The 27,811-nt window shown below is 45.8% G+C and overlaps 3 protein-coding genes across 7 annotated transcripts; all 3 read right to left on the reverse strand.

Annotated features, from left to right (window-relative positions):
* Positions 1 to 1,750: 1,750 nt before the first annotated feature.
* LOC120704386 (eukaryotic initiation factor 4A-3) lies at positions 1,751 to 5,503 on the reverse strand. 3 transcript variants are annotated; one of them, XM_039988752.1, is made up of 6 exons: positions 5,318 to 5,503; positions 4,243 to 4,315; positions 4,055 to 4,161; positions 3,534 to 3,964; positions 2,415 to 3,087; positions 1,751 to 1,980 (listed from the first exon to the last, which is right to left on the reverse strand). In XM_039988752.1, exons 2-5 carry the CDS (start codon positions 4,311 to 4,313, stop codon positions 2,452 to 2,454), a joined length of 1,245 nt encoding a protein of 414 aa, XP_039844686.1. In that variant the 5' UTR covers positions 4,314 to 4,315; positions 5,318 to 5,503; the 3' UTR covers positions 1,751 to 1,980; positions 2,415 to 2,451. The 3 variants fall into 3 exon arrangements, with proteins under 3 accessions (XP_039844686.1, XP_039844684.1, XP_039844685.1); XM_039988751.1 differs by lacking the exon at positions 1,751 to 1,980 and adding an exon at positions 2,036 to 2,261; XM_039988750.1 differs by lacking the exon at positions 1,751 to 1,980 and having other exon boundaries at positions 2,031 to 3,087.
* Positions 5,504 to 6,189: 686 nt separating this feature from the next.
* LOC120704388 (UDP-sugar pyrophosphorylase) lies at positions 6,190 to 14,245 on the reverse strand. Its single transcript, XM_039988757.1, has 17 exons — positions 13,861 to 14,245; positions 12,872 to 12,976; positions 12,443 to 12,559; positions 12,053 to 12,193; positions 10,736 to 10,835; positions 10,357 to 10,484; positions 10,166 to 10,237; positions 9,982 to 10,046; positions 9,802 to 9,862; positions 9,397 to 9,514; positions 9,128 to 9,252; positions 8,672 to 8,748; positions 8,435 to 8,540; positions 7,767 to 7,826; positions 7,166 to 7,246; positions 6,810 to 7,049; positions 6,190 to 6,692 (listed from the first exon to the last, which is right to left on the reverse strand). The coding sequence occupies exons 1-17, from the start codon at positions 13,975 to 13,977 to the stop codon at positions 6,486 to 6,488; spliced, it is 1,920 nt and encodes a 639-aa protein (XP_039844691.1). The 5' UTR covers positions 13,978 to 14,245; the 3' UTR covers positions 6,190 to 6,485.
* A 523-nt stretch (positions 14,246 to 14,768) lies between these two features.
* LOC120704387 lies at positions 14,769 to 27,548 on the reverse strand. Of its 3 annotated transcripts, none has more exons than XM_039988756.1 (20): positions 27,348 to 27,548; positions 26,733 to 26,873; positions 26,193 to 26,334; positions 25,870 to 26,097; positions 25,652 to 25,738; positions 25,469 to 25,558; positions 25,269 to 25,395; positions 25,026 to 25,126; positions 24,769 to 24,937; positions 24,552 to 24,673; positions 23,798 to 23,926; positions 23,582 to 23,680; positions 23,449 to 23,506; positions 23,269 to 23,344; positions 23,027 to 23,153; positions 22,789 to 22,946; positions 17,133 to 17,205; positions 16,851 to 17,045; positions 16,477 to 16,570; positions 14,769 to 15,847 (listed from the first exon to the last, which is right to left on the reverse strand). In XM_039988756.1, the coding sequence occupies exons 3-20, from the start codon at positions 26,265 to 26,267 to the stop codon at positions 15,027 to 15,029; spliced, it is 2,829 nt and encodes a 942-aa protein (XP_039844690.1). In that variant the 5' UTR covers positions 26,268 to 26,334; positions 26,733 to 26,873; positions 27,348 to 27,548; the 3' UTR covers positions 14,769 to 15,026. The 3 variants fall into 3 exon arrangements, with proteins under 3 accessions (XP_039844690.1, XP_039844689.1, XP_039844688.1); XM_039988755.1 differs by having other exon boundaries at positions 26,653 to 26,873; XM_039988754.1 differs by lacking the exon at positions 26,733 to 26,873.
* Positions 27,549 to 27,811: the final 263 nt, after the last annotated feature.

Below are 27,811 nucleotides of genomic sequence, written 5' to 3' on the forward strand. Positions count from 1 at the left end.
TTAGTGTCTAATTAGGCTCATTAGATTCGTCTCGTAATTTACAAGCAAACTATACAATTAGTTGTTTATTTCGTTTAGATTTAATACTCCATGCATGTAAAATTCTCGCTCGATGTGATGGATTTGAAATTTTGAATTTTTGCAACTAAACAAGGCCAAAGCCTATGTCAATTCAGCTTCTTTCCGGAAAGCATATACTGCATCAGACGACAAGTGTGTAGCGGTGACCAAAGGGGATAAGACGGCAGTCAAATTTTGGCGCCTACACTAACCCTAGCCATGAAACAACATTTGGAAAGGATTGTGAGCAGGGAAAGCATGTCCGTCCTGGTTCTGATATCGATAACACATCTTCGACCAGTCGTTGCTTCGTGGAAGAACGGAAGGAAGACCCCATGTCACCAGTGCAAAAGATTCCCGATCCCATTTTCTCCGGCCCTGTGCAGCTGAGCGTGCAAAGTGGCAGCTAGCTGAATCGCTGAACAGGAAAGGTGATCAGTGAGTGACAAGTGAGTGAATGGCACGATCGCCTGGCCTGCTGGAGAAGGGTGAACGAAGCAGCAGAGAAGAGCCAATGGGGGAGGCAAGTGTAAATTAAAGGAGACGGAAAGACAACAGCATCCAGGACGACGACAGGGACATCACACTGCCCCCCAATGCAATCCGATGCGATCCAAGCAAGCGGAGGTCAAACCGGAATATGCTCCGATGATCGGCCGGCCACCCACCTGGCGCCGCTCCGATGCTGCTGGGTGTCTGAAGATCACACATGCCTGCTGCCTGATGCAGAGCATGCCAAGGCCTCGCTTGCTGATTCAGCCAGGCTGCCAGACCCATGGATCGTTACAACTAGCTGCAGCCTGCAGGTGTGTACCTGTATGTGCAGCGACTAGGTCAGAGATGCATTGGATGCATTTCTGGAGTTTACGACCGGCCAGCCGTGATCTTGACGGTCGGTCCAACGAACGAATTGTAGCTAGCTTGCAGGGCCTGTATCAGTTGGCCAAAACTACAAGAGACAATTGTGCACCTGTCTTTCTCATCCACAAGCAGAACAACAACACAAAGAAAGAAAACAAATTCAGAAGGCGCGTCATCCCTCAGGAATTCAGAAGCAAATGAATCCGCGAGTGGAAACTGTGGATGGAGCGTAAAAGGAGAGATGAATAACAACGATGGGCCAGTCAACCCTTCACTTGCTTGGCTCGGCCCACGCCGCCGTACCGGAAGAAGCAGCAAGGCAGAGCTTTTGATTGGGCCAGGCCTGCTGTAATACATGCTCCGCGGATTCGATTACAGCATCAATTGATTACAAACCACAGCAAACAAACGCTAGGAACAGGAATAAGCAAACCAGACACCGTCCCAAGTTTTTCAGTTTGGAACGATATCCGTTACCTTCACTAATCTGAGGCTATGTTTATTTCCGATTATAATCGACTTATCAGTGAAAATAAGCAAGAATTCTACCAAACATCTGCTTATTTTCGCTTCTCTGTTTCCGATTATAATTGAAGCGAGATTCCACTGTCTTGTTTATTTTCGCTTCTGTGGTAAAAAGCTTCAAAGATAATCTTCGCTTCTGCCTGATTACGTTACATCTAAGCAAACCAAACACTTCCAATTTTTGTGGTTTGGATATCCGGTTTACGAGGTGGTTGTTAAAATAAAGACATAGCTATGGGGTGTTCCGATATTGATCTGTCTATATTCTATATTTTATATCTCAACCAGGACAAGCACATGCATATCAACTTCAACTTTCAAAAATTAATAGTTCTTCAATCATACATCCAAATCAAAATTTAATTATATCATTATGTTCGTTGTAACAAGAATACCAGCTGTTCACTCTCGAACCAACTCGATGGCCATTCACAATGCACTGGAATACATTTGTTCACTCTCCAAGCACAACTCGATGGCCATTCACAATGCACTGGATAGTCAGTCATTACTTCGAACACCAGTGCCATGCAGCTGCAGAATACCAGCTGGCTTAACATCATTGGGCATCAAAAGCAGACATACGCAATAGAGTACACAGGTTTTACTCGGAACAAATACCAGTGCTGCAGGCTGATTGCAGGATACATGCGTTATGGCAGAATATAAGAGTCAAGGATGACAAATAATATGACAGGGTCATACATAGTTTTAAACAAAACACTAAAGCGAAAAAGACTCCAGCACCAGCAGCGTCTCCCTCTTCCATACTAATTGAACCCCCCACAGCAGCACATACCACAAGGCCTAGGCAGCTACAAAAATTCCCAAAACATGGCATAAGAAAAAAAATCACAAATTGTCCATGACCACGCGACTTTAACATAGAAACCCCACCGACCATATCCCTCCCTCCCCACATGTGGCAATATTTCAACAAAAACAAGCCTTATCAGGTCCCCCCTTACCGAATTTTTTTTGTTTTGCTGTTTTTCATCAACTTGATCACAGAAGGTCAGCAACATTAGCAGGCAGCTCCTCAATCACCACGTTGTAGAACCTCTGGATGTCAAACAGCATCCGCTCGTCGTCACGGGTGACAAAGTTGATGGCCACACCCTTCCTACCGAAACGACCACTACGACCAATGCGATGCAGGTAGTTCTCTGGCTGGGTGGGGAGATCATAGTTGATGACCAGGGACACCTGCTGAACATCAATACCACGGGCAAGCAGGTCGGTGGTGATGAGCACACGGGATGAACCAGACCGGAACTCCCTCATGATGATGTCCCTAGTGTTCTGGTCCATGTCACCATGAGTGGCAGAAACAGTATGGTCCCTGCTCCTCATCTTGTCAGTGAGCCAGTCCACCTTGCGGCGGGTGTTCACGAAGATGACACTCTGGGTGATGGCCAGGGTCTCGTACAGGTCACATAGTGTGTCCAACTTCCAATCTTCCTTCTCCACATTCACATAGAACTGCTTGATACCCTCAAGGGTGAGCTCATCTCTCTTGACGAGGATTCTCACAGGCTTGTTCATGAACTTGCGGGTAATCTCAAGAGCCTCAGGGGGCATGGTAGCAGAGAAGACTCCGACCTGAATCTTTGCTGGGAGAAGCTGGAAGATGTCATAAATCTGCATTTAACAAAAGACAGGATACCACACCATGATTTAGTGATTTTGGATGAGACTTGTCAAGAAAGAAATAAGACAGATTGTTTCAGTTTCAGTTAGAAGATCGTAATCAGCACAAGGGAATAAATATTTTTTTAAAGCAACTGAGTTTGCACACAATTAGCCCTGATGAAGCAGGCCTTGCAGCCTAGAACATCCAAAATAGTATTACCATTGCGATTCTATTGACTACACGCAGTCAAAAGTAGTAAACTAAATTTTGGCATCCATGAATATGCCACAAATACTTCTGCATTTATTCAACTAAGCAAATCAGTCTATAAAGAACTATGCATGCTTCAAGATAACGGAAGGTATAGACAACCACAACCAAAACACAGCATATCATTGCAAAAACATAGCGAAGAATTGCAGAAGAAAGAGATAGAGCAGAACAAAGAGTTTACCTGATCCTTGAAACCACGAGAAAGCATCTCATCAGCTTCATCCAGGACAAACATCTTGATGTGATCAGGTCGGAGAGACTGCCTACGCAACATGTCAAACACACGACCGGGTGTCCCAACAACAACATGCACACCACTAGCAAGAATCCTTTGGTCCTCACGGACAGAGGTTCCTCCCACACAAGCATGAACTTTCACACCAAGGTAGTCACCAAGCGCACGCATGACCTTCTCAATTTGCTGAGCAAGCTCACGGGTGGGGGCAAGGACCAAGGCCTGGCATTCAACCAGGCCGTAGTCAAGCTGCTGCAAGATACCAGAACAGAAAGTTGCTGTCTTTCCTGTACCCGACTGTGCTTGCTGAATGACATCAAGGCCCTTGCAGAAAGGAACAATTCCTCTCTGCTGAATAGCAGAAGGCTTCTCAAAACCTACACAAACAAAGAATGGCCTTGTAAGAATAAAACCACTTGGGTTAGGTAAACTGTAAACAACATAAAGTAAAGCAGATCCCATCCTACCATAAGCATAAATGCCTCTCAAAAGATTCTCTTGGAGGCCCATGTCATCAAAACTCTCAAACACTTCATCGTAGGAAGTGAAGAACTCCTCAGTCTCACCAGTGCTCCTGTTAACATACAGAGGTAAGACTGGCACACAAATCACAGATGATAAAATACAAGGTTAAGAAAAACTCCACAGTACTTACAGCAGCTCCTGCATTTTAGAATCATAGTGCTTAGCATCAAACTGGGAACCCTCAGGTGCCATTCCCGACATGGCTGTAGAAAACAAAACAGCATGTTAGACACCAAAAGTACAGTACACGTGAACAATATACAAGAAAATACAAAAATGTTAGCTCCTGCATTTTTAAAGTTATTTGAGTATTGAGATGAACATACTACAATACAAGTATTACCAGGCCCGAAATTCAGAACAGAATCAACAGGAAAAGAGCTGTACTCTAGAAAAGAGAGGGGAATAAGCAGAGAAGTCATCCAAGCTTCAAAATTTTAGATAAAATGCATTCAAATCTGGTTCAGCAGGTCATAAATAATCTAAACAGAACCATACTAGGTCAATTGATGCTTTAGTACAATCTAAACATTTGTAACAGCAGATATCAATGTAACTGCATGGAATTAGTCCAACAAATCGAAAGACACAGTTTCAAAGTTCAGAAAAATACAAACAATGAGTCGCCCATCTCTAATACATGGCACAAGGCTATATGTTACTCTACCCTGTAAAGTCCATGCCACTTTATCCTCCCTACCACAGGAATCTACATAATACAATTTCATCAAGCATATAGGCTACAAAAGTACAAATCATTCCACTAGCTCAAACAGATTGAAACCAATAACCAGGTGTAGCACACGTCGCTACAGGACCAAATATAGCTATAAGAAAGCTACCTAGAGCTCTTTAGAATGGATTAGCGGACTTTTTTTGAGCCGCAGCTAACAAATTTACGTCTTGGCACCTGAAACTCATTACGTTCACACAAAACCAAATCCTAGGTAACAGAGCATCTATCGAGCTGAAAGCCGCGCATCAGACAAAGGCAAAAGCTAGTACTCCCACCGGCAAAACTAGCTCTGAATCCAGAACCGCTAAAAGCACCAAACTTTCCACCGAATCGCTGATCCAAGGCTAGAACCTCCAGATCGGCCCGAACCCGCTCGGAAAGCGCCACCTCACCAGATCGGCGAGGCGCAGCACGAAAACAAGCGAGACAAACGAAAGTAGGCGCGGGGGATCTGGGAGGAGGCGACCACCTGAAGCGCGGAGGAGGAGGAGGAGCAGATCGAGCCGCGGGGGTGCTTGGTGCGCTGCGGTGAACCCGAGATCGGAGCCTCGGATTCGGCGGCGGAGGCGAGGGACGGCGCTGCGCAGGAGAGAGAAAAACGAGGGTTTGGGGGGCGGCTTTTAAGGAGGTCTACGTGTGGAGGCGTGGTGCGCTGGGACTCGGATGCCACCCGGGTAGGGTTTCTGCCCCTCCGTGGGCCGTTCGTGGGCTCTCCAGGGCCTGGGCTCGACTCCCGAGTCGACCCAGGGCAAGGCAGGACTCTCTTGTTCTGTTCTTCTTATTCTTTTTTTCTATTTTTGGATTTGGATTTGGATTTGGATTTGGATTTTTTTTTTGCTATATAGAAACAGGCTGTAATCGAACTGGTGTGACATGATTTTGTTCCCGGACAGGCTGTATGGACACGACGACTGCCTGGGCTTGAAGACTGAAAAGAAAAGTACTTTACGGCAACTCCAAATCTTGAACGGAAAAGCCATATGGTTTGGAGACTTTCCCTAATCTTTTATAGAGGATAATGGCTGGCCCAGATTCAGTCTCTTTCGCCCACGGCATCTCATCACCTGCACCAGTCACCGCAGATTCCTTTCCACATGGAAAAGACGACATGTGTTCACTCACCATGCAACGGGAAATGAAAAGAGCAAAAGTAGATCACTGAAAAGGTTGCAAAAGATTCATGGCGACACAGCCATCATCAGACCCAGAAGGCTCATCAGGCTCTCTTTTTCCTTTCATGGATAATCGGATTAACAAATGCTGGAGCACTAGGATATTCACTAAGACCCTGCCATATCATACGAGCCAAAAAGAAAAAGAGAGGCGCAATACATTATACATAACACAAATTACATTTTGCCGCAGGTACTTTTTGATTCAGCGCCAAGTTTTGATTCACTATTAATTATTGCAGCAACATCAGATCCAATATAAATATTCAACTTTGATTACACAAAAGTGGGAAAAAGGTTTGACTATAAACGAGGGTACTATACAAGTACAAATATACATCAAGAATGATGACTGATTGGTGAAGAACATTGCTCCTTATTAGTACTTGCCAAGGACAAGAACACTTTCAGGTCATTGCTAATGGCCTCCTAAAATCTGGGAGGCAATCATGACGTGAACTATTTCTAGTGGTTGGAACCTGAAGCAATCAAGGAATGCTTTGTTCGCGCACTCAAGGAATGCTTTCCTGGTTCCGTGTAGTTCACCTCTAGCTGTTCAACCTTCTCGAACTTAAATCCACGGATTCTGATCTCTTCCTTCTCTGAGGTGTCCTTGTAGTCGACGTGCAGGATAGGCCAGCCTTTATTTTGTACATGACCCGTAATTTTAACCTGCAAACAGACATAGACGCATGGTATGAAGATTTGAAGTATGATCAAAATATTTCATTGGTAAGGTAATAGCCAAACTGAGGTACTCCAGGTCTCTGAGATAACTGTGCTTAATACCTCAGCTTCATCAACAGCGTTGATAATAAGAGTGCCGTCCAATGAAAGGCCTTCAAGGAAGATGTTCCGACCATTGATAGCCAAAGCTGACCTCTGAGAAATGGAAGAGTCCCCACGCACTTTCTCCTTGACATTCTTGAAGGTAAGACCCCACCGTGGACTCCAGGTTATGCGTGGCCAAACCTCTACCTCTTGCCCGTTGAAGGTGTCCACTACAGGGTCATCTATCTGTGCACCAGCCTGGAAAGAGGGTGGAAAAGGAGCTCGTTGAGCTGGAGCACAAACAACTTGAGAACTAGCCCATGGCCATTGGCTAGCGTGCCCTCTTCACCAAAGGAATATGCTAATGGCATCACCTTTCTCAAAATAAGACTGTTCGCCCTGTAAATTGCCATCTCTCCCGAGGTTGCACTATGATAAGGATTGCCTTTTGGAACCTGCAAGAAGGCATATTAAATTATACAATTTATAAACATAAACACCACATGCATACAAGACGGTGGGAAAAGAAACTGCTTTAAAGCAAAAGAAACATGACCAAGACCAGGGGCGAAGCTAGAGCTGAATAGAGGGGGGTGCCCTATCCATAGATTTGCTACTTGTCCTTTTATTTATATGGTGAAAATTTGTTGATTAACACTGAACTTGTATTTTGGTGTGGGTGCCTGGGCACCCACGGAGCTGAACGTAGCTCCCGCCCCTGACCAAGACTGATGCGTAGTAGTCCCAGTTTACCACAACATCAGATGCACAAACAAATATAGACGGATTAGCTTGAGGTGAACCAACGAACTACAATTAAAACTAACATTTACAATAGGAAAAACAAACTTAATGATTATGACAGGCCCAGTTCAGATTAAGCACCCTTAGGAAATGTACTTCACCACCAATGGTTAAAAAAAAGCAACAATGTTGATTAAAAAACAGTCATATTAGAAAGAGTTCAAATCGTACTTTAGCTGCATCTTCAGGATTATTCTTCACAGGGGCATAAGCAAGCCATGTATCCATCACCTAGCATTCAAGTAAAACAAAAGGCAGAAAAAGAGTAAAACAGTTAAGGGACGAACCATGAAAATCATTTGCAGCAAAAGTTCTAAACGACAGTTAATAACATGAATTGCTAATGGTCTTACAGGCAAGATATAACACATGTAAGTTTTCAAAAAGATATAACACATGTAAGGAACATTATGTCTAGATTCAGAATTAGTAATGTTGTTCCTACAGAAACAAAAGCAACATTTGATTACCACCACTCTCCTGAGATTAGGGTGTTACCCCTTTTCCCTGAAAGGCAGAGTGGCACTTAATTCCTAACAGAGCACTGAAAAACAGATTGCCTTGTCAAGAGTGTACGATATGTGAAGATAAGTGGATAACTACTCCCAATATAAGTTCTCATTTTCTAATTAATTATTCACTGAAGAATGAAGGCACTACAAAGAATCTAGAAAGTTCCTAATGCTGTTTTATCTATCTCGTACACATGAGAGTACATTGGTAATGCATTCTACATGGTACAACTGATAGAACTGGTAATGCATTCTACATGGTACAACTGATAGAACTGGTTAGCTCACTCCTGCTCAAGGCTCAACAGATGATAAGCTGCCTCTTACCGTGAATCCAACTTTTGCTGAGGGAGGCAGTGTCTTTGGATAATCTTGCATCATGCATTCTAGACGAGTAGAAGATTTAAATGCTGTCTTGGTCGAATCAGTATACCTATAAATTGGGGTTAAACAAAGGACTGAAATTCACATCGAGAACTTATACACAAAATCAAGATAGAAACAAACTTGGAACAATATCACTGTAAATAGAAGTAACTAAGAGTGAGTTGTCAGACGAATTACTTGGGATTTACAAATTCAGAAATGGCGCCATGTGTCTTTTTGAGCTCCTCAATGTACGGTCCAAGCTCCAGTATCAGCTAGAAAAGTTCAGCAGTTTTCTTATTACAACAATAAATGCATTTTTCTTAACACAAATGACAAAGTTGACAGAGTTTTGCTCAGTTTTAAAAGCATAAAGAAAATTAACATTAACAGTTACAAATTATAATGCACTTAATGTGATATTGAAGACAATAGCATCCACATTAACTCATATATTGGTGTTAGATTGCATGCACTTGCAGATTATAAGAGAAGGACAATCATTAATAGACAGTTCGTCATCATCTAAAGGGGAGATGTGATAAGAAAAGCCATCCTAAGAACCATGTTCATGGTTTTGACAAAAGTCGAAGGATCTTTTGAAGTGTCCGAACACATGAATGTTAAATTATCCCTTTGGAACATATAGTTTACCTGGTTAATATTTCCAGGATATGGAGAATAGCCTGTTTCACAATTTGCATCTCCATCAGGATATCCAGTTGCACGAAGGAGGGGATCAAGCTGATTGTATTCTACATTGATGACCATTGTTCTACCTGTGCACAATAATAGAGTTATGGCAAATTGACAAAACAAATAAATTAGATGCAACTAGCCAATTGAAATAGCAGTATATAAGAGTTGAGAAATGACTCTTTAAAATCCTTCTGAATACAAAGAACATTTTTCTTGAAACCTACCATCGACATGAGTAAGTTTGGTAATTCCTCCAATTGCTTCTTTTGCCTTCCTAGGAACTGCAAGAGAATTTACGTTGTAACCCTTAGTAGCACTGACACCTAATGCTGATGGTATTGCCTACAAAATAATAAAAAAGATCATGTCACTTCTCTGTAACCAAAGGTCCCAGTCTCATGGAAGCAGTTGGATCTTTATTAGAGTTTTTTAAGGGTCCTTACAAATGGGAGGTACCCATTATTTGGTACTAGGTACTAAAATTTGTACCTAGATACCAGATTCATTTTATGATTTCAATACCTCTTGGTACACTTTGAAGTATGCTAAAAAACACTTTGAAGTATGCTAAAAAAAGCTATCTTTTTAACTGTAAAATTATAGCACAGCAGGGAGGCCAGTGTACAAACATTGAAAAGCAGTCCATTTGTATCCTGGAAAAAGAGAACCCACTTCCGCCCTTCACTTTTCCTATCAAAAGAATACACAGTATCATTTCATTAAATTATTTCATCATATATTAACTGCAAATTTCTTCTAATAGGAAAAAAAATGCCCCCAGCAGTCAATTCTTGAATCAATAAGCATACCATTGCTCAAGCAAGCCACTTGAATAAAGAAGAGAATGAACATCCCCATGCCCATGTGGCTTTGTCTGTCAGGTCACAAAACTGAGAGTAAGAAACGTGGACAGACACTCAGTGGATGCAGAAGCAATATGGCTATGTATGTTTTAAATACAATGTAATTGATCCTTGTATGGAAATTTTCAACCTGAATTTTGTACTTGTCATTTGGGTCTAATGCAAGCCTTGCATCATTGTCAGCTAGACACGCTACTTTTTCCTGAAAGGGAAATGAACATGTACAGTCAACACCAAAAGTTACTGCTATGCGCTCTGCATATATAGAACAAAGCTTTTCTCCTAATAAGCACATGAAAAGAATAACAAAATTGAAAGAACCTGCTTTAGTATTTTCACTTGAGATGGTTCCATTCCAAAATAGGAGTTCGACTCCAAAAGCTGGATAGTTAGCGCATTTGTATCATCAGAAGTCATAATAACAAATGGAATCTGTGTATGACACCCGTCTGCATGGGAACAAATAGCGCCAATCAGACAACTCCTGAACATTCTCTGAGTCTGAATAATGAACTAGCAAACTAATTCGAGTGATTGCAGATGCCTTGTACAGAAAGGGAATAAGAAAAATAATGAAAACAAGTCATGCCTTTGATAAGATCAAAATTGAATTCAAAAGAACTTATAAAAAACGATAGGAAACATACAGGAAATATTGGTAAGTCATTAATCCATTACAGATATACTGTATAGTACATACCATCAACCATTTTGCAGCTGGCCTCTTGTAAAGACAGAATAGACTCTATATAATGTTGAAGGAAACATTTTCCAGTAATCGTTTCCCGGGGGAGTGCTACCTGATCAAATAAATACATGATGCAACTACCAGTATAATTTCAGAAACTTGGTGGGAATCAGCACTCGAACGAAGAGAAAACAAAGAGGAAGAACATCCAGAGTGAATAACTATCAGGTCCTGACAGAACTTAGTTGTCCAAAATGAGACATATAGCAATTAGATGCTAATTATAACTAAACTTTCAAGGCAAAAGCTAAATGGTGCTTGAATACTCTCCTAATTTGAAATTATAGAGTTAGCGCTTTGAAGTTTGAACAAGGAGATGATAATCTATGTTACACGGATACTGGTACGGGTATCGGATACGCGGATACGCACTTTCCCAAAAAATACTGATACGGGGATACGGCTAGGATAATTAATAATTATATATAAATATCACATAGATATTCAGCAAGTGAGATTTTACTCTTGAGTAACTTCCCATATACTCAAATGTGCAATACTTGCATGTCCATATAACATTACCTCTATAACTAGCATTCTCTAAAAGCACAACTGATTCCACAAGGGGTTCTTCAGTTGTTACTCATCTAGTTCTACAGTTCTATTGAATCAAGTTCATCATTTTGTATCATCTCTTACTACCAAAACAGCATTTGGGTGAGCTGATTACTGCTTTGGGCTGTATCCCATCTGGCCCAAAAGTATCGGATACGCGTATCCAAGCAAATACGTATCCGTTATTTCAGAATACGGTTAGAAACGTATCCAAGGCGTATCCGGAGCGTATCCGTATCCGATACGTATCGGATACGGATACGCCACCTCCTAGGAGTATCCGCGTAACAGAGATGATAATAATTGACCACCTGCTGTTAATTAAGCTTTTTCTTACAATTAATTCCAAAAGGATGTTTCTATTTTCTCTGTAGGATTGGGCAGGCCACCAGGTGCCGCTTGTGGTCTGAAGTTAGAAGCGGTCTTGTTTTTAAATGGAAAAAATGGCCCATTGTTCTAAAAAAAATTATGTGCAGGATGATGTGCAATAGCACTATCAGCAAGAGAAAAATTCAAGCCAAAAAACAAAAAAGAAAGCAGGGGTACGCAACACCAAAGCAGTACTGCAACTACAGCATCTTGTTTGAGTTCCAATCAATGTGCGGTAGCTACTGTGCTACTTCATGACTTAGATGTATTGAGAGTGAATCCAGTCTGCATGTTATTCTTTTCCATGATCAGATGTTAGCATGCTATTAGCAGCTCAGCGCATACCTTAATTCCTTTATAGCCAAGTCTTTCACCAAGCCCTCCAGCTACAAGAACAAATGCAGCACTCCGTGCTTCTTTTACCCCAGCTGCTTCCAGTGAAACAAAATTGTCATCGCCAAAGGTCAATACCTCCCCTGAAGGAACCTGAAGTATGGTATAGAAAATTTTATTAACTGTGATACCAAGAAAAGAAAAGAGAGTAGGGAATACATAAAACTAAAGAGCATCCATTTATCCTGGGAACATTTGGATGTTGGGGTGCATTAAGTTATTCACTTTGAATGATTAAAGTTTGTGATGTTCGATTTAACTATTTCCAGAACAAAAACCACGAAAACAAAAGATATTAGGGCCAAGTTAATCTGTCAGGAAAGTGCATATAAGAAGACTTACAGAAGGAGTAAAACCATCATATGGATTTTTGCCTGCCTTTGAATCTGCCAAAAGTTTTTTGGCATTCTGGATGTACGATACCAGCCCTCCAGGATAGCTTGAATTAAGTCGACGAACCTACGATAATGAAAATCTTAGAATAAAGAGGAAAAGAACATTGTATGTTTCTGCTTATGACTTCATGGCATAGATTGTAGTGCTAGTGCTACATGCAGATGTACAAATATTGTGCACAGAAAGGTAAGAAGATATCGTAATTTAACTATGCTGCTGGAAAAAAATTCATGGGCGAATGTGATATTTCACAACTCTCCCCAGATACTATTGACACAATGTGCTTTTTTACTGGATCAATAAGCATGGAACAATTCCATGATGGCTATTTATGAAATATAAGTGATGCTACATGTCCTCTATATGAATACATACCTGATCAAAGAAGCTTTTTTTCTTGTCATCATCAACACCTGGTTCAGGCCAGTGTTCAAACAGGTGCATTTGGCCCTCATTCAACAGCATTTTTGCAAGTTCAACCTAGAATCACCAGGCAATAAGCGTTATTCTTTTGAAAAAAAAAACATGGTGCTTAAATCCATCATTCGGATCAAATTAACAGTCTGCTGCACCACATTGAAAAGTACTTTTGGGTGTACTTTATTCTGAAATAATGGTGCATAATTATTCAGCCAAACCCAGGTCCTGTAGGTACTTTCATGATTATTGATGGGACCAAGTTCGATTGCACATCAGTTGAGGACCACTTTGCTGGACATGTGAAAGGTTTAGTAGAACTAAAAATTTTCACTGTAAGGTAGTACATGATAACAAAAATGCTGATCAAAACTGAGACCGAGCATAACAATCTACCAAAGTTTTCAAATTTTTAGTAACATTTTCAAGCCAGAAATTTAATGCTCGAGCATGGTATGATTAAGCATCCAAATGGACAGTCCCACTGCGGGCCAGGGGAAGGAAAAGTGGATGGTTACTGGCAGCCACCAGTGTGATGAAAAGTTCAGGAACTCTTTTTTGAACGATTAAAGTTCAGGAACTCTTGTTTTCCCTTTTTTCGAACACCCCAAAGGACATTCGTTTGCTGTATCAACAAACTCGTAAATTGCAACGGCGGGGTGGGTCAACTCGCCCCCACCGGCCACCGCCACCACGTGAGGGGATTGAAAACCGCCTCGATTCGAGGTAGTTGGCCGTACCAGCATTCAACCATCTGACGCCACACCTAAACTCCGACGTCTTAATCAAAACAAGTAAAAGGACAAATCAGAGCAAGTTTGAATTTTTTGAACTACACAGAAGCAGCACACTCGATTTATTTTGAACCCGCGGCGCGAGATCAGCGCGGTTGGAGCGCCGCATCTGAGCACGAGCAAATCAACAGTAGAAGAGCACCAGGCGCTCACCTCGTCGGGCGCGAGCAGGTGCAGGTTCCGCCGCAGCGGTGGGCACGCGGCCGCCCACTCGCCGTCGGCGCCGGAGATCCCGAGCGCCGCGACCCCGGCGGACGCGGCCGAAGCCATCGCGCGACGAGGAGGACTGGGGAGAGAAGGAAGACGGGACGACCGCGTCGGTGTCAGTTGCGTCGCCTTCCGCGGAGGCGGTCACGGGGCGGGCAAACCGCTCGTCCTCTTCTCCCTCCTCTGCGTGGGGCGGTGGCGGTGGTGGGGTTCGTCGGCTTCGAAGCTTTCGAAGGATCGCGGCTGCCGACGAGACGGCTGGAATTGAAGAGGGCCAATAGTTCATCAATCGCCGATAGCCCATAGGCCGGACAGTGGGGAAGGGAACCAAAAAGGAAACTGGATGGCACCCGCGTGTACTCCGACGGTTGGAGTCTTGGACACGTCACTGATGACTGGATCGGAAGGGGAATTAAAAAAATAGTGGTGGTTCCTAGACTAATTTTAGTCCGTGGACTAAAATTTTTACCTATCTATTTGTTTCAAAGACTAAAGGGACTAGAGGTCGTTGAATGAAGTGCACAAAGAACCATATATTACCTCTAATCTGCATCTCTAATCTGCATGCATCCAAGAGGTGGGGACAGAGATAGGGGTGTAATTGTAACTCTCTTGTAGACTTTTAGTTTAAAAAAACTCCTCAAGTGGGGCTTCTGATTTTTCAGCCCTAACTTGCATTTTAAGTCCCTAAAAATCCCTCTTATTTGATTTTTTAGGGACTAAAGTGTAGAGACTTTTGCAGAAGTCCCATAAACCAGGGCCTTAGATCGAGAAAAAAAAAGAACAGCCTTGGGAGGAGATGCGTGCCCAAGCATCTGCGCACTTGGGTGCGCTGCAGGCTGCACTTCAACACAAAAACAATTTCACCATACCAGCTTGCCATTTTCTTTGAGCGTAAAATTTGCACAGCACTACAGTAGATTCTGCCAAAGAAAACAGTCCGTTGAGTTTTTTACATGCCACATCAAAATCAAAATGGCATGCGTGTGTATAATATATACCGTGAATTCTGTATTTTTTTCCCGTTTCCTATTCACTGTCTTGTTTCACAACAGAAGCTACCAAAGTGGTAAGTCCACAACCAGTTCAGCTTTGCTTTGTTGTCGTCATCGTCATCTCTGTTGCTGAGGTTGTGCAAGGTTAAGCACCATGTCAGGCCCCTTCTCCCCTGATACCGAGAACTCGTCAGGCACAGGCAGACCCAGCTCCTCCAAGATGAACCGGACAATGCTACGCGTGACGCTTCCCAGCGACATCTTGTTCACCATCACCGCGATGGCAAAGTTGTTCTCCACGTCACAATATCCGGTGGACCCACCCATCCCGGAGTGCCCGAAGCACCTCAGCGTGCCGCTGGGGTTGTTGTACCTCCTGAACCCGAGCCCGAACTTGCCATTTGGGTGTGCCATGCTCTCGTATTCGCCGACGCCCATGAACGCGTCGAGGATCTTGTCACTGCTGAAGATCCTGCTGCCGCTTCCTGCCGCTGCTGCCTCGTCGTCGACATCACTGGTGCGTAGCTGGCTGTATCCATTCTTGTCGGTGTTGCTCCTATCTTGGAGATTTCCTGTGGAACTGACACCCTTCTTTCCAGTGCCCTTTTTCTTCTTGAGTGGAGCCGTAGGGAACTTGGGGGTATGCACATGGCTGCCAAGGGGTGGCTTGGAGTCGGCAGAGTGTGGCGGAGGAATTGAACCACCAGTTGCAAGTGCTGCGTAGTACCGTGCAAGTGCTCGAGCAGAGCAGTGGCCATTAGCAGCAGGCATAATGGCCCGGCGAATATTTAGTGTGTTGAAGAGAACTGGTACACCAGACGCCATCTGTGCGACATTGTTCAGCAATTCTTGCGGAACATCTGGCCCTGCCCTGATTCCTGCTAGCTTCTGAAGTTCCTCAGTGTCAACTGTCAGCGCAGCCAGACGAGACTCAACACCTGAGAAGGGACAGAATGCAATGAACATTAGACAGAGGGTATTAGAACAGTAAAAATATGATTAGATTATGATTATCATTAATCTAATCTAATCTAATCTAATCTAATCTAATCATAGTAGGCATATCTAAAGAGCAGGTATTCCCTCCAAAGAATTCGAAGGACAGAGAAAAATAGTGACCTTTTATGTAAATTGCCAAAACAAGCATACAACGTTGTGTAACTGATCCAGAACATATAGACAACGGGTACTTGCGGAAAATGGTTATTGGAGTATCGGTCTTGGAGCATGAAGGCACAATACAGTGGCAGTAAAGCCAAAGACTCAATTAATCAAACTTTATAAATCAGTACCCAAATGTAGTGCAGTTTCTCCTGCACCCACAGCTTGACTGAAAGTATTTCCCCCATTGAACACACAACCCACACCCACCCAGAAACACTTTTGTCCAAGAAACTGATGGTTCTTTTTTCCTTACTCCTTAAGAACACAACGAAAAAAGATATCAAGGGACAAATAGATTTTTTAATCACAAAATAATAAGCATCAGATCATATGTACAATGTTAAGAAAATGGATAGAGTTCTTGTAAACAATGTAAGCCTTCATTCATAGATCTGCAACATACCTGGTGGAATCCCAATATATAGCTCCCCCTCAATGTGAAGAGGGCGAACAATAGCCTCTTCTAGAACCTCCTGAAACTTCTTCCCGGATGCGTGCTATTATTGTCAAATAACAGCATCAGGATTCATGAAAAATTCAGTCAGAGCATTATATTGACTTATAAGCCCCCATAGTTAAGATATTGGACCCAAAAAGATAACTAGATGGGGTTTTACATTTAAATTTAGCTAACTTTTTTTTCTCGAACAAATTTAGCTAACCCTAAACCAAATTACAGATTAGTATGAGCCACATAACATCTGTTTCCGCAACTGACAAAATTCAATCTCATATAAAACCAAGGCTCAATTTAAGTTATATCAGGAAGAAATATACCTCTATGACTCCCCCACACAACCAACCAAAGGATAGATAATGGTAAATTTGTGCTGAACCAGGTTCAGTCTCAGGTGTACACTTGGCAATCTGGTTTAGTGTCTCTTCCCAGTCGCATACCAACAAAGGGTCATTCTTCACCACATCTCCCAGTGCATTGTGCAAACCGGATGTATGATTTAGAAGATGATGCACCTGTATTAGGAAATAGCAAATGAGGTAGTCTATTAGCTAAGAAATGCCGTGTCTGATCCAATAACAGACACAAGGAAGTTTTTGTACCTTTATTAGCTCCTTTCTGTTAGTTCCAAAATTTGGCCATATGTTGGCCACTGTTTCCTCATACTTCAACTTCCTGAAAAATCGGAGTATGATGTCACAAAATAGCTTGAGCAACTTCAACTTGTGGAATAAATGTCTAGATGCACGGTTAAAGTTCACAACATCCATTTTGACAACTGTACATGACACTCAACAAACAGATGGGTTAGAAATCCTTATTTGACCATTTTAAAAAAATCCCGGGTGGGCCATTATCATTATGTACTTTAGTATGCAAGTGTACAATTTTCCATCTAAGCATACAAAGATGGAATATCCTTGTTTTAGCCAGTTGAGATATTAGAAACTGTGAAATGCTACAATGCTTCGGTTCACACAAACAAAAACAATATGCAAGTAGGTGCTATTATAAATATGAGTGTTGGTGTATGTGTGAGTGGCCCATATGGCCCAGTGTTACGGCCCATCTAGAGGCCCATGTATAGATACTATATATCACATCCTTCTAGGGTTTGGAGGAATACAACACTCTATTCTCTCCTACATGGTATCAGAGTCTCTCTCTCCTCTCCTTCCTCTCCAGCCGCCGCCGCCGCCATGGCTGGCCGACGGCCGCCGGCGCCTCCACCCCTCTTCTCCTTCCCTCCCCTCCTCTTCCTCTGCTGCAGCCGCCACCCCTGCGCCGGGCGCGTGGTCGCCGGCCGCCGCCTCCTCTGCCGCGCCCAGACCTGCTGCGCCGCCGCCGCCGCCGCCTCCCCTGCCGCGCTGGTCCTCCTCGACCCCGTCCCGGACGCCGCCGCCATGGTGCCCCTGCCCGGCCCTGCCGCCGCAGCCGCTGCGGGCGCGGGCGCGGGGGGCGTAGGGGCCGCGGGCGTGGGGGGCGCGGCCGTCTGGCCCCGGTTGCCCTTACCCGACCCAGCCGCCGCCGCCGCTGCGGGCGCTGGGGGCGCAGGCCCACCAGCTCCCGAGCTGCAGGCGCCCACCGCCGCCGCCGCAGCCGCCGTCCAAGCCGCTGCCGTCGCTGCGGGCAAGCAGCCCTTTCCCGCCGACGCCGCCCTTCCTGAGGTCTTCCCCGCGCCGGCCGCGCCCGCGCCTGCGTGGTCTGGACTCGGGATGCCTCCCGCGGATGCGCCCTTCGCCGCCGCCGTCCTCCGTGGGCAGCAGGCCGACGCCGCTCTCGCCATGGCCCTCCTCGCCGCCAAGTCGGAGGCTTCGGCGGCTCAGGAGCGGGTCCGCGTGGCTGCCCTCGCATGGGAGTGCGAGCGCGCCACGGCCGATGCTCTCGCTCTCCGGGTCGCCGAGGCGGAGCACTACTTCTGTGTCTCCTCCGGCCAGCAGCCCGTCATTCCCGAGCACGGCGCCTCCTCTTCCCACCAGGCCCCGCCCCCTGGATCTGGACCCCGGCACGACCCGACCAACCCCATGGTCGCCCAGCTCCACCTCCAGGCCGCCGGCGTCCAGAACATCAGGGCCCTGGTCACCGTCCTCCTCGACCCCACGTCCTCCTCCTACGGACGCTGGCGGGACCAGGTTCTCCTCGCCCTCCGCCGCTACGCCCTCGACGACCACGTCCTCCTCGACACGCCGATCGAGACGCGGGACGTGGTGTGGCTGCGCCTCGACAGCGTCGCCATGTCCTGAATCTTTGGGACCATCTCCCTAGATCTTCAGGACATCGTCAGGACCCACGGCAGCACCGCGCGACAGGCCTGGCTGGCGCTCGAGGGGCAGTTCCTCGGCAACGCCGAGTTCCGCGCTCTCCAGCTCGACGCCACCTTCCGCACCTTCGAGCAGGGGGACCTCTCCGTTGGTGAGTTCTGCAGGAGGATGAAGGGCATGGTTGATGCTCTTCACGACCTCGGGTGTCCGGTGTCTGATCGGGTCTTGGTGGTCAATGTCCTGCGGGGTCTGAGCAGCACCTATGACCACCTGAAGACATGGATCACCCGTCAGAGACCCTTCCCCTCCTTCCTGCAGGTCCGGGACGACCTCGTTCTCGAGGAGATCACCAGGGGTCTCGCGCCCGGATCGTCCTCGTCCACCCCCACCGTGCTTCCTCCGCCGCTCCTGCCACCTCCCTCCTTGGTGCTGCTCCCACCGGGCACACCGGAGGTGGGGGGCGTGGACATCGTCGGCGGGGGAGGGGGGACAGGGTGGTGGCGGTACTGGAGGCCCTGCTTCTGGGGGTACTGGTACCGGTGGGGGCCGTCGGGGCACGCCGACTCCGACTTCGGCTCCCGCTCCCGCCCCTGGAGGTACGCCCTGACCATCCTTCAGCAACCCATGGTCAGGGCGCATCTCGATGTGGCTGTTTCAGGGTCCGGGAGGGGGGCCTCGTCCTCAGCTCCAGCCGGCGGCCATGTTCACTAGTGCTACTCCCCTGTTCGCGCCGTCCTGGACCCCGCTCGCTCAGCCCAACCAGCAGCCGACCTAGCCTGGGGGGTAGGACCAGGCCGCTCTGGCGCAGTCCTTCAGCACCATGGGGCTGACGCCGCCGGTCAGCACCGAGTGGATCGCCGACTCGGGTGTCTCCTTCTACACCACCCCAGATGACGGTATTCTCTCTTCTGTCCGACCCCCACACCCCTTTTGTCCTTCTTCCATCATGGTTGGTGATGGGTCTTGCCTTTTTGTCACCGCTGTGGTTTCTGCTCCTGGTTCTTTTCGTCTTCCCAATGTTTGTGTTGCTACTCAGATGGTTCACAATCTTCTTTCCATTTGCCAGTTTACTGCTGATAATTCATGTTTCATCGAATTTGACTCTTCTGGTCTTACTGTGAAGGATTCGGTTTCCCGGCGTCCGCTCCTCCGATGTGACAGCTCGGGGCCCCTTTGCACCCTTCGTCTTCCTGCTTCCGCTGCTCCGCCTTCGACTTCTTCTTCGTCTGCTGCTTTTGCCGCGACGCCGTCTTCCACCCCTTGGCACCGCCGGCTTGGACACCCCGGCCGCGATGTTTTGGCTCAGTCGTAGTACGGATGTTCCTTGTACTAGGGCTCCTGCTGAGCACCTCTGTCATGCGTGCCAGTTAGGTCGTCATGTTAGACTTCATTTTTCTTCTTCTTCTTCGCATGCTGCGCATGCCTTTGATCTTTTCACTGTGACCTGTGGACCTCTCCTGTACTCAGCATGTCTGGTTATAAATACTATTTGATGGTGGTTGATGATTTCTCTCATTATTATTGGACTTTTCCTTTGCGCGCCAAGTCTGAGACCTTCCCCACCCTCCTGCACTTCTTTGTCTGGGTGTCCACTCAGTTCGGCCTAACCATTAAGGCCGTCCAGTGTGACAACGGGCGTGAGTTCGATAACTCCACCTCCCGTTCCTTCTTCCTCTCTCGGGGTGTTCAGCTGCGTATGTCTTGTCCGTATACCTCACCAGAACGACAAGGCTGAGCGGATGATTCGCACGACGAACGACGTCATGCGCACCCTTCTGATCCAGGCCTCTCTGTCTCCCCGCTTCTGGGCTGAGAGCCTCCACATCGCAACCTACTTGCTTAACCGTCTTCCGTCCACTGCTTCTCCTGCTCCCACTCCACACCACGCTCTTTTCGGTACCCCTCATCGCTATGACCACCTTCGGGTCTTCGGGTATGCATGTTACCCTAACATCTCCGTCACTGCTTCTCACAAGCTGGCGCCCCGCTCGACTCGTGTGTTTCTTGATTCCTCCCCTGACCACAAGGGGTACCGATGCTTTGACCTCACCTCTCGCCGCGTCCTGATCTCCCGACACGTCGTGTTTGACGAGTCGGATTTCCCCTACTCCACCTCCTCCACACCTTCTCCTCACCCCGAGTTGGAGTCCCTGTTTTCGACTGACCCGGTGGTTCAGCCAGCTGTGCCTGTCTGTCCTTTCCCTGCAGGTTTTTCCGGTACACCGGCACCTCTTCCGGTGATCCCTGCCGCGCCAAGCGTGGCCCCGGTGCCCGCTGTCGCGCCACGCGCGGCCCCAGGACCTCCTATCGGGCTGATGGCACACTGGAGCGTTATAAGGCTCGCTGGGTTCTCCGAGGTTTCACCCAGCGGCCTGGTGTGGACTATGATGAGACCTTCAGTCCAGTGGTGAAGCCTGCTACTGTGCGCACGGTCCTCTCGCTTGCACTCTCTCGCTCTTGGCTGGTGCACCAGATGGATGTGAAGAATGTGTTTCTTCGTGGCACTCTATCAGAGACAGTCTATTGCTCTCAGCCAGCGGGATTTGTGGACTCCAGTCGTCCGGACATGGTCTGTCGACTCAACAAGTCTCTCTATGGTCTGAAGCAGGCTCCTCGGTCTTGGTATTCTCGGTTCGCCATGTTCTTGTTGACATTGGGGGTTCACCGAGGCCAAGTCTGACACTTCTCTCTTCATCTACCGCCGTGGGGATGAGACTGTCTACCTGCTGCTTTATGTTGATGACATTGTACTCACAGCCTCCAGTCAGCAGTTGCTTCAGCGCTTCATCTCCTCCTTGCAGTAGGAGTTTGCTATGAAGGATCTTGGTCGGCTCCACCACTTCTTGGGTGTTACTGTTGAGCCTCGCTCTTCTGGCCTTCTCCTTCACCAGCGGCAGTATACACTTGATATCCTGGAGCGGGCTGGGATGACTGATTGCAAGCCCTGCTCCACTCCAGTCGACACTCAGGCGAAGCTGTCTGCTGATATGGGTGATCCCGTGGCTAATCCTACTGCCTACCGGAGTCTTGCCGGTGCCTTGCAGTACCTCACCTTCACCAGCCCGGACCTCAACTATGTTGTTCAGCAGGTCTGTCTTCATATGCATGATCCCCGGGAGTCACACCTTGCTGCACTGAAGCGTCTCCTCCGCTACGTCCGTGGCACTGTTGACTTCGGCCTGGTGCTTCACCGCTCGCCCTCTGCTGAGCTGGTTGTCTACACCGACGCTGACTGGGCTGGCTGTCCGGACACTCGCCGCTCTACTTCCGGCTATGCCGTCTTCTTGGGTGGCAACCTGGTCTCCTGGTCGTCCAAGCGGCAGCCGGTTGTCTCCAGCTCCGGTGCCGAGGTGGAGTACCATGCTGTCGTTAACGGCGTGGCGGAGGCGTCCTGGCTACGACAGCTCTTGGCGGAGCTCCATAGCCCGCTCGCCAAGAGCACGCTCGTCTACTGCGACAACGTCAACGTCGTGTATCTCTCCACCAACCCCGTTCAGCATCAGCGGACGAAGCATGTGGAGATCGACTTGCACTTCGTGCGCGACAGGGTCGCCATCGGCGATGTTCGGGTACTCCATGTCCTGACCACCTCTGACATCTTCACCAAGGGTCTCCCCTCCTCGACCTTCTCGGAGTTTCGCTCCAGCCTCAACGTAGCAGGTGGTTAGTTGTGGTTGCGGGGGGGTGTTTGCCCTGTGTGTGCTTTCTTGTTGTCCAGTCTTGAACTCCGCTGCGCCGGTAGTTCAGACTGCGGGGGGTGTTGGTGTATGTGTGAGTGGCCCATATGGCCCAGTGTTACGGCCCATCTAGAGGCCCATGTATAGGCACTATATATCCCACCCTTCTAGGGTTTGGAGGAATACAACACTCTATTCTCTCCTACAATGAGAAACAATTTGTACACATGGAAATTATATGATATAGTATAAATCAATGCCACGATAACATATTTATAATGCAAAGTTGAAAGGGACCTGATATTGAATTAATCACTCACCCTTTGTTGACAAGCCAATGTACCATCCCAGCAGTGATACCCTTAGTCACTGAGAAAACAGGAAAGAGGGAATCAGGTTGAACAGGTCGTGGATCGTACTTCCCCAACATACCAGCAGCAGTATCTATTATGACTTTTCCATCTTTATATGCACAGATCTGGGGAAGAAACAAATGTAAGGCACATAGTATTCGTAGAGAATTGATGTCCGTATAATTGAACCATAGGAGAGTCCTACCTGTATTCCTAAAATTTTGTCACTTCCCAACTCAAGCAGATAATTTCTCAGTTTAGACTCCAAATCAGAGTTAGCAGGTGAGTCATAAATCCACTGACTGTTTGGTATTTGCCCGTGCGTCAAACTCCTGATCAAAGTGAAGTCATAAATCAGCAATGAAATTAAGAAGAGAGAGAGATAATATTCTACCGTAATGTTGGCGCAACCGTTGGCATGATAGTGCCAAATAAATAGCATCTCACCCTAGCAAAGTTGATTCAGCAAACGGCCTCATGATGTCTAGATAAACTATCCTAACATTTAGTGATGCTGAAAGACCTGCATATTTTTACAAGAAAATTTCATTGAGATATTTTTACAAGAAAATTTCATTGAGATACTGGATATCCCAGAGGAATGAGCAAGCCAAAACAAACCAATACCTCTGAGAAGATTCAAGACCCTCATAAATATTATTGCATCCCCAGGGAAAGCATCCACCTAAAAGCATGAAAACTTTCATGTGACACCCATCTATCAATTGAGGAAAGTTGCAAGCCGAGCATTCCTACTCACAGGATTAAAACGTTGAACCTCCTTCTTGTTCAATTTCATCTTTTCTTGAAGAGCTTTGACATTTCGTTCTCTTTGGTCATTGAGTGCCTTTATGTTTTCCTAATATGTATAAATAACACAAATAAACTGTTACTCCAAATATCCGAAGTTACTGATAAGGTAACCAAAAAAAGTAGATGAAATGATGTACAATGGACACAGTAGCCTTCAACCTACCTTTGCTTCATTTGCAGTAGTTGCCTGGCGAAAGAATATTGTGGCAATATCCATAGCCTGCTGGGGCATGTCAACCCGCAGTTTAAGCCCCATCTCTGCAAATGCTGACAGCAGTGCCACATGGTCTCCCTAAAAATTAGCATGTTCATCACAGATATGTAAATTACATACAATTTAACTACTGTATGAGATGCTGGAAAATAACTAAATAAGTAACAAAAGTAGAATAAATTGAAGCATCCGTGTTGTAAACTTTGATCATGAGATGTCAATACTTCAAAATAAAAGTCAAGTGATCTCTTATAACCAAAAATACAGAACACAAGGAGAGATGTCCTCTTGGCTTTCTCTTAAGAGAGGGGTGCATTAAACTCTTTAGTAAGGTACTCACATAGCATAATGTTATTAACAGCACCTGGGTTCAAGCCTTGGTGGACGGTCTCTAAACTGGAGGCTCTTCGAACCGAACTATTGCTTGGTTCTTAGTTGATCGTTGATCTCTTATAGCCTAAGGATATGTTGCTCTTATAGCTTGGGGGCATATCTCCCAAGTTCATTTTGTTTCTCTTATATGTCATCTTATACAAGTCTACCACATCATGAATGAGTGAAAAAAAAAGATAGAGACATTGGTTTAAGAAAAGGTAACAGAGTAAACAAGACTGACAGCTTACTTAGAAGATTACTCCAAGGGAAATGTTGCATATTATACTATACTATCTGTGGATTACTTAGAAGATTGACATTCACAAACCTCTGCACATGACAAAAACATCTTAGCTAGTGCCTGCCTCATAGATTTTGATATGCGTTTAGTGAGCCCAAAGTCAAGGAGAATCGGTTTATGCGGAGGTTCCTTGCTCACAAGAAAGTTGCCTACAGAAAGAAAAAATCCATGCAAATATGAATTAATGAGCAAGGAATACAACAGGAAAAGATGACAGAAACCTTCCCAAAACGCATATGATTACCAGGGTGAGGGTCACCGTTAAAGAAGCCATCAATGTATATTTGATGAGCGTATGCACGGGTTATCTCTTCAACAAGTTTTTGCTTATCAACACCATAAGCTTCCAATGAATCATTGTCATTTAAGCGAATCCCATCCATATATTCCAGAATTAGAACCTTGTCAGTTGACTGACACACAGAACTACAGTTCTTCAGATAATGGTAACTTGTTTTCAAAAAATAATAAAAGAAACAGTAGAGAAACTGAAAGATAGACCTGAATAACTTCTGGAATCAGTACATCAATAGCACTAGAAATATTGCCACTCCCACAGTCAGTTCTGTCACTAAGATTCCTGGAGACGGTCCTAGTGTTCTCTACAATTAAAGAATTTGTACCATACATTATCAAGACGACCTCTTCATGAGCCATGAGACTATGACTTCAAGGGAGGGAGGGGGATAACATGGAAATTGTCCAGTGAAGTGTATGGGTAAGAAACTGAGCAAGGAGAATTACCTGCTTCATGGTTAAAATCAAGTTCCTTTGGTGCCTCCTTGCACCATTCATCAATCATTGGGTTAAAATCATACCGAGGTTCTGCCCACGCTATCCATTCAACCAGTGATTTTGCGTTCTTCAGATCCTGACCACCAATACAAAAATGTAACAGGCACCAACTGTGCTACACATGCATACTTGCCAGAATAGAGATAAACCTCTAATATGATCTCTTTGATACCATCATGCTGAATTTTGACAACTACTTCTCTTCCATCTGCCAGAGTTGCTCGATGAACTTGTGCTATCTGTTAACATTCATACAAGCCTCAAATGAGCATATTATGAATTTATATTAGATATCTAAAGTCTAAAGTTCACTTTGATACTACAGCACTTACTGAGGCAGTTGCAAGAGGGTCCAGGACAAAATCAGCAAAAAGATCACTCATGGGTTTTCCAAGTTCTTTCTCTATCGTTCCACGAACCTGCACAAGTGAGACAAGAACCAGGATAAGTAGTGGCTGCAATTTAGATTATCATAAACGTACGGAAAATGTTATATCAGGACCGAACAAGAATTACCGATCTCCAATTATTCAAGGACAGGTCTGCATACCTCTTCGAAAGGGCGCGGAGGAAGTGAATCCTGCAATTGCTTGAGGACATTTATGTAGGGTTCAGGAAGCACATCTGCTCTTGTTGACAAATACTGGCCCATTTTCACCCATAAACCTTCTAACTCTATCATCAGGTTGAGGACACGGCGAGCATTTCGCTCATGTGTTTTCGTCCACATAGCACTCTTTTTACCAGTGCTAACCCATTGAACTCTCTTCTGAACAGCCTGCTCATGCATCAAAAAGATGTTAATCTGTTTCCACGAAATGGAAGAGGCTGGTCTATGGAATAACATCATTGAGAAAATAAACAGAACCACACCTTATAGTCCAAGTAGATAAGCAGTGCCATGGAGAAAACTTTGAGCCGTCTGGTTATGATGTTTCCCCATCCCATTATAAGTTGGCTAGTCAGGAGAAGTGGTAACGGAAATTCAGGCAAACTCGCTCCTAGCAAGCGGCTTCTGCAGTGTCATAAGTTCAACAAAGAGGATTCAAATTAGTAACCTATTAGACATTCGCCTTCCATAGTGAAAACATGTATCATACAGTCAGCTCAACTGTTTTATTATTCTCAGGACAGTTGAGACAATGGCTTGACACGACAACCAAGTTTACATGCAAGCTTCCATTTATGTTAAATCAACTAATGGTGGAGTAAAGCAAGGATTCCTCCATAACTAGTGCCGGTCGTTGTCAGAGCAGTAATTAAGTGATATGTCTTGACATGACATGACAATCAACTGACAATGGAGTAAAGAAGGAAGTCGCAAAACTGTAACTGAAACAGATCCGAGCCTCCCACGCTGCATGTTTAGTGACATGCCAATGAGATGAGCAAGTAGTTTCCCAGACAACACACCCAGGAGTTGAGGAGTACAGCAGACGCAGCTGTGCAAAGGTGCAGCAAAAAAATGTGCTGCATGACACATGGACAGCACAGCTTGAAAACTCTGGTCTTGTCCTCACTCCATATAGTTCTCCACGTGCTACAACTTATTTCCTGAGCAAGATTAGGACTTTCTCAATCATAATTCAACAAATCATTGTAACAATATATGCAAATCACCACGAGAATTTTCAACCACAAAAATAAGCAGAATTGTCAAACTTGAGGGCTACCGTGGCCCTCTCAGAGACCAATATGGAACCATCAAGCACGCGGTTTCCACAACCGACGCAACGGAGTAAGAGAAGGTCACGCCCAAATTCCAAGCCGTCGAAGCAGGCGACAAAACACCAGAACAACATGATTCGAGCAACCCCATTTGCTGAGCCCTGAGCTGAGCAAGATTACAAGCCGCAAAAGGCGCAAGTTTGGGCGGGTGGGGGGCAAGATAAGTCCAGAACCAGATTTAATCCAACGCCCCAAGAGGGGGATTTGGCTCTTGGATTAATCGCGAAACCGCGGAAAGTACCAAAACCTCCCGAGGCCATACACAGCCAGAAATCCTCAAGACGGGGAAGAGATTGCTACCTCGATTCGCTTAGCACGGAGAAGGTCTGACGATCTCCGCCGGGCGCCTGGCCGCGCGGTTTGAAACCGATTCCAACCGACGGATTCGCGAAAGAAGAAAAAGAAAACAGGAGGATCAGTTACTTTCAGCCCGTGGGGAAATTGTGAGGAGGCCAGGAAAAAAAAGATTTTTTTTCTCCTCGTGGCCACAGAGCTTCGCCGGAGCAGAGAAGTGTCCGCGCTATTTATTCCGGGAGGCTTTTTTGCACCCAGGCCCCGGCATGACCTCGTTATTGCCGATTCGGTCACGGCAAGTCAGTCTTGGAATCCCGTTCCCTGTGCTGTGACTGCGAGTCTGCGACGAGTACGAGTCGTGATTCGCTCGCCGGTGCTATTTCCTCAAGTCGAAGCATGCATCAGATCTGCTGCACGCGAGTGAGAACAGAACGCTTTGAATAAAAGGGCACCCATGGCTTGTATTGTAT

The sequence above is a fragment of the Panicum virgatum genome, chromosome 4K (genome assembly GCF_016808335.1).
Source record: "Panicum virgatum strain AP13 chromosome 4K, P.virgatum_v5, whole genome shotgun sequence".
Lineage (NCBI taxonomy): Eukaryota > Viridiplantae > Streptophyta > Magnoliopsida > Poales > Poaceae > Panicum > Panicum virgatum.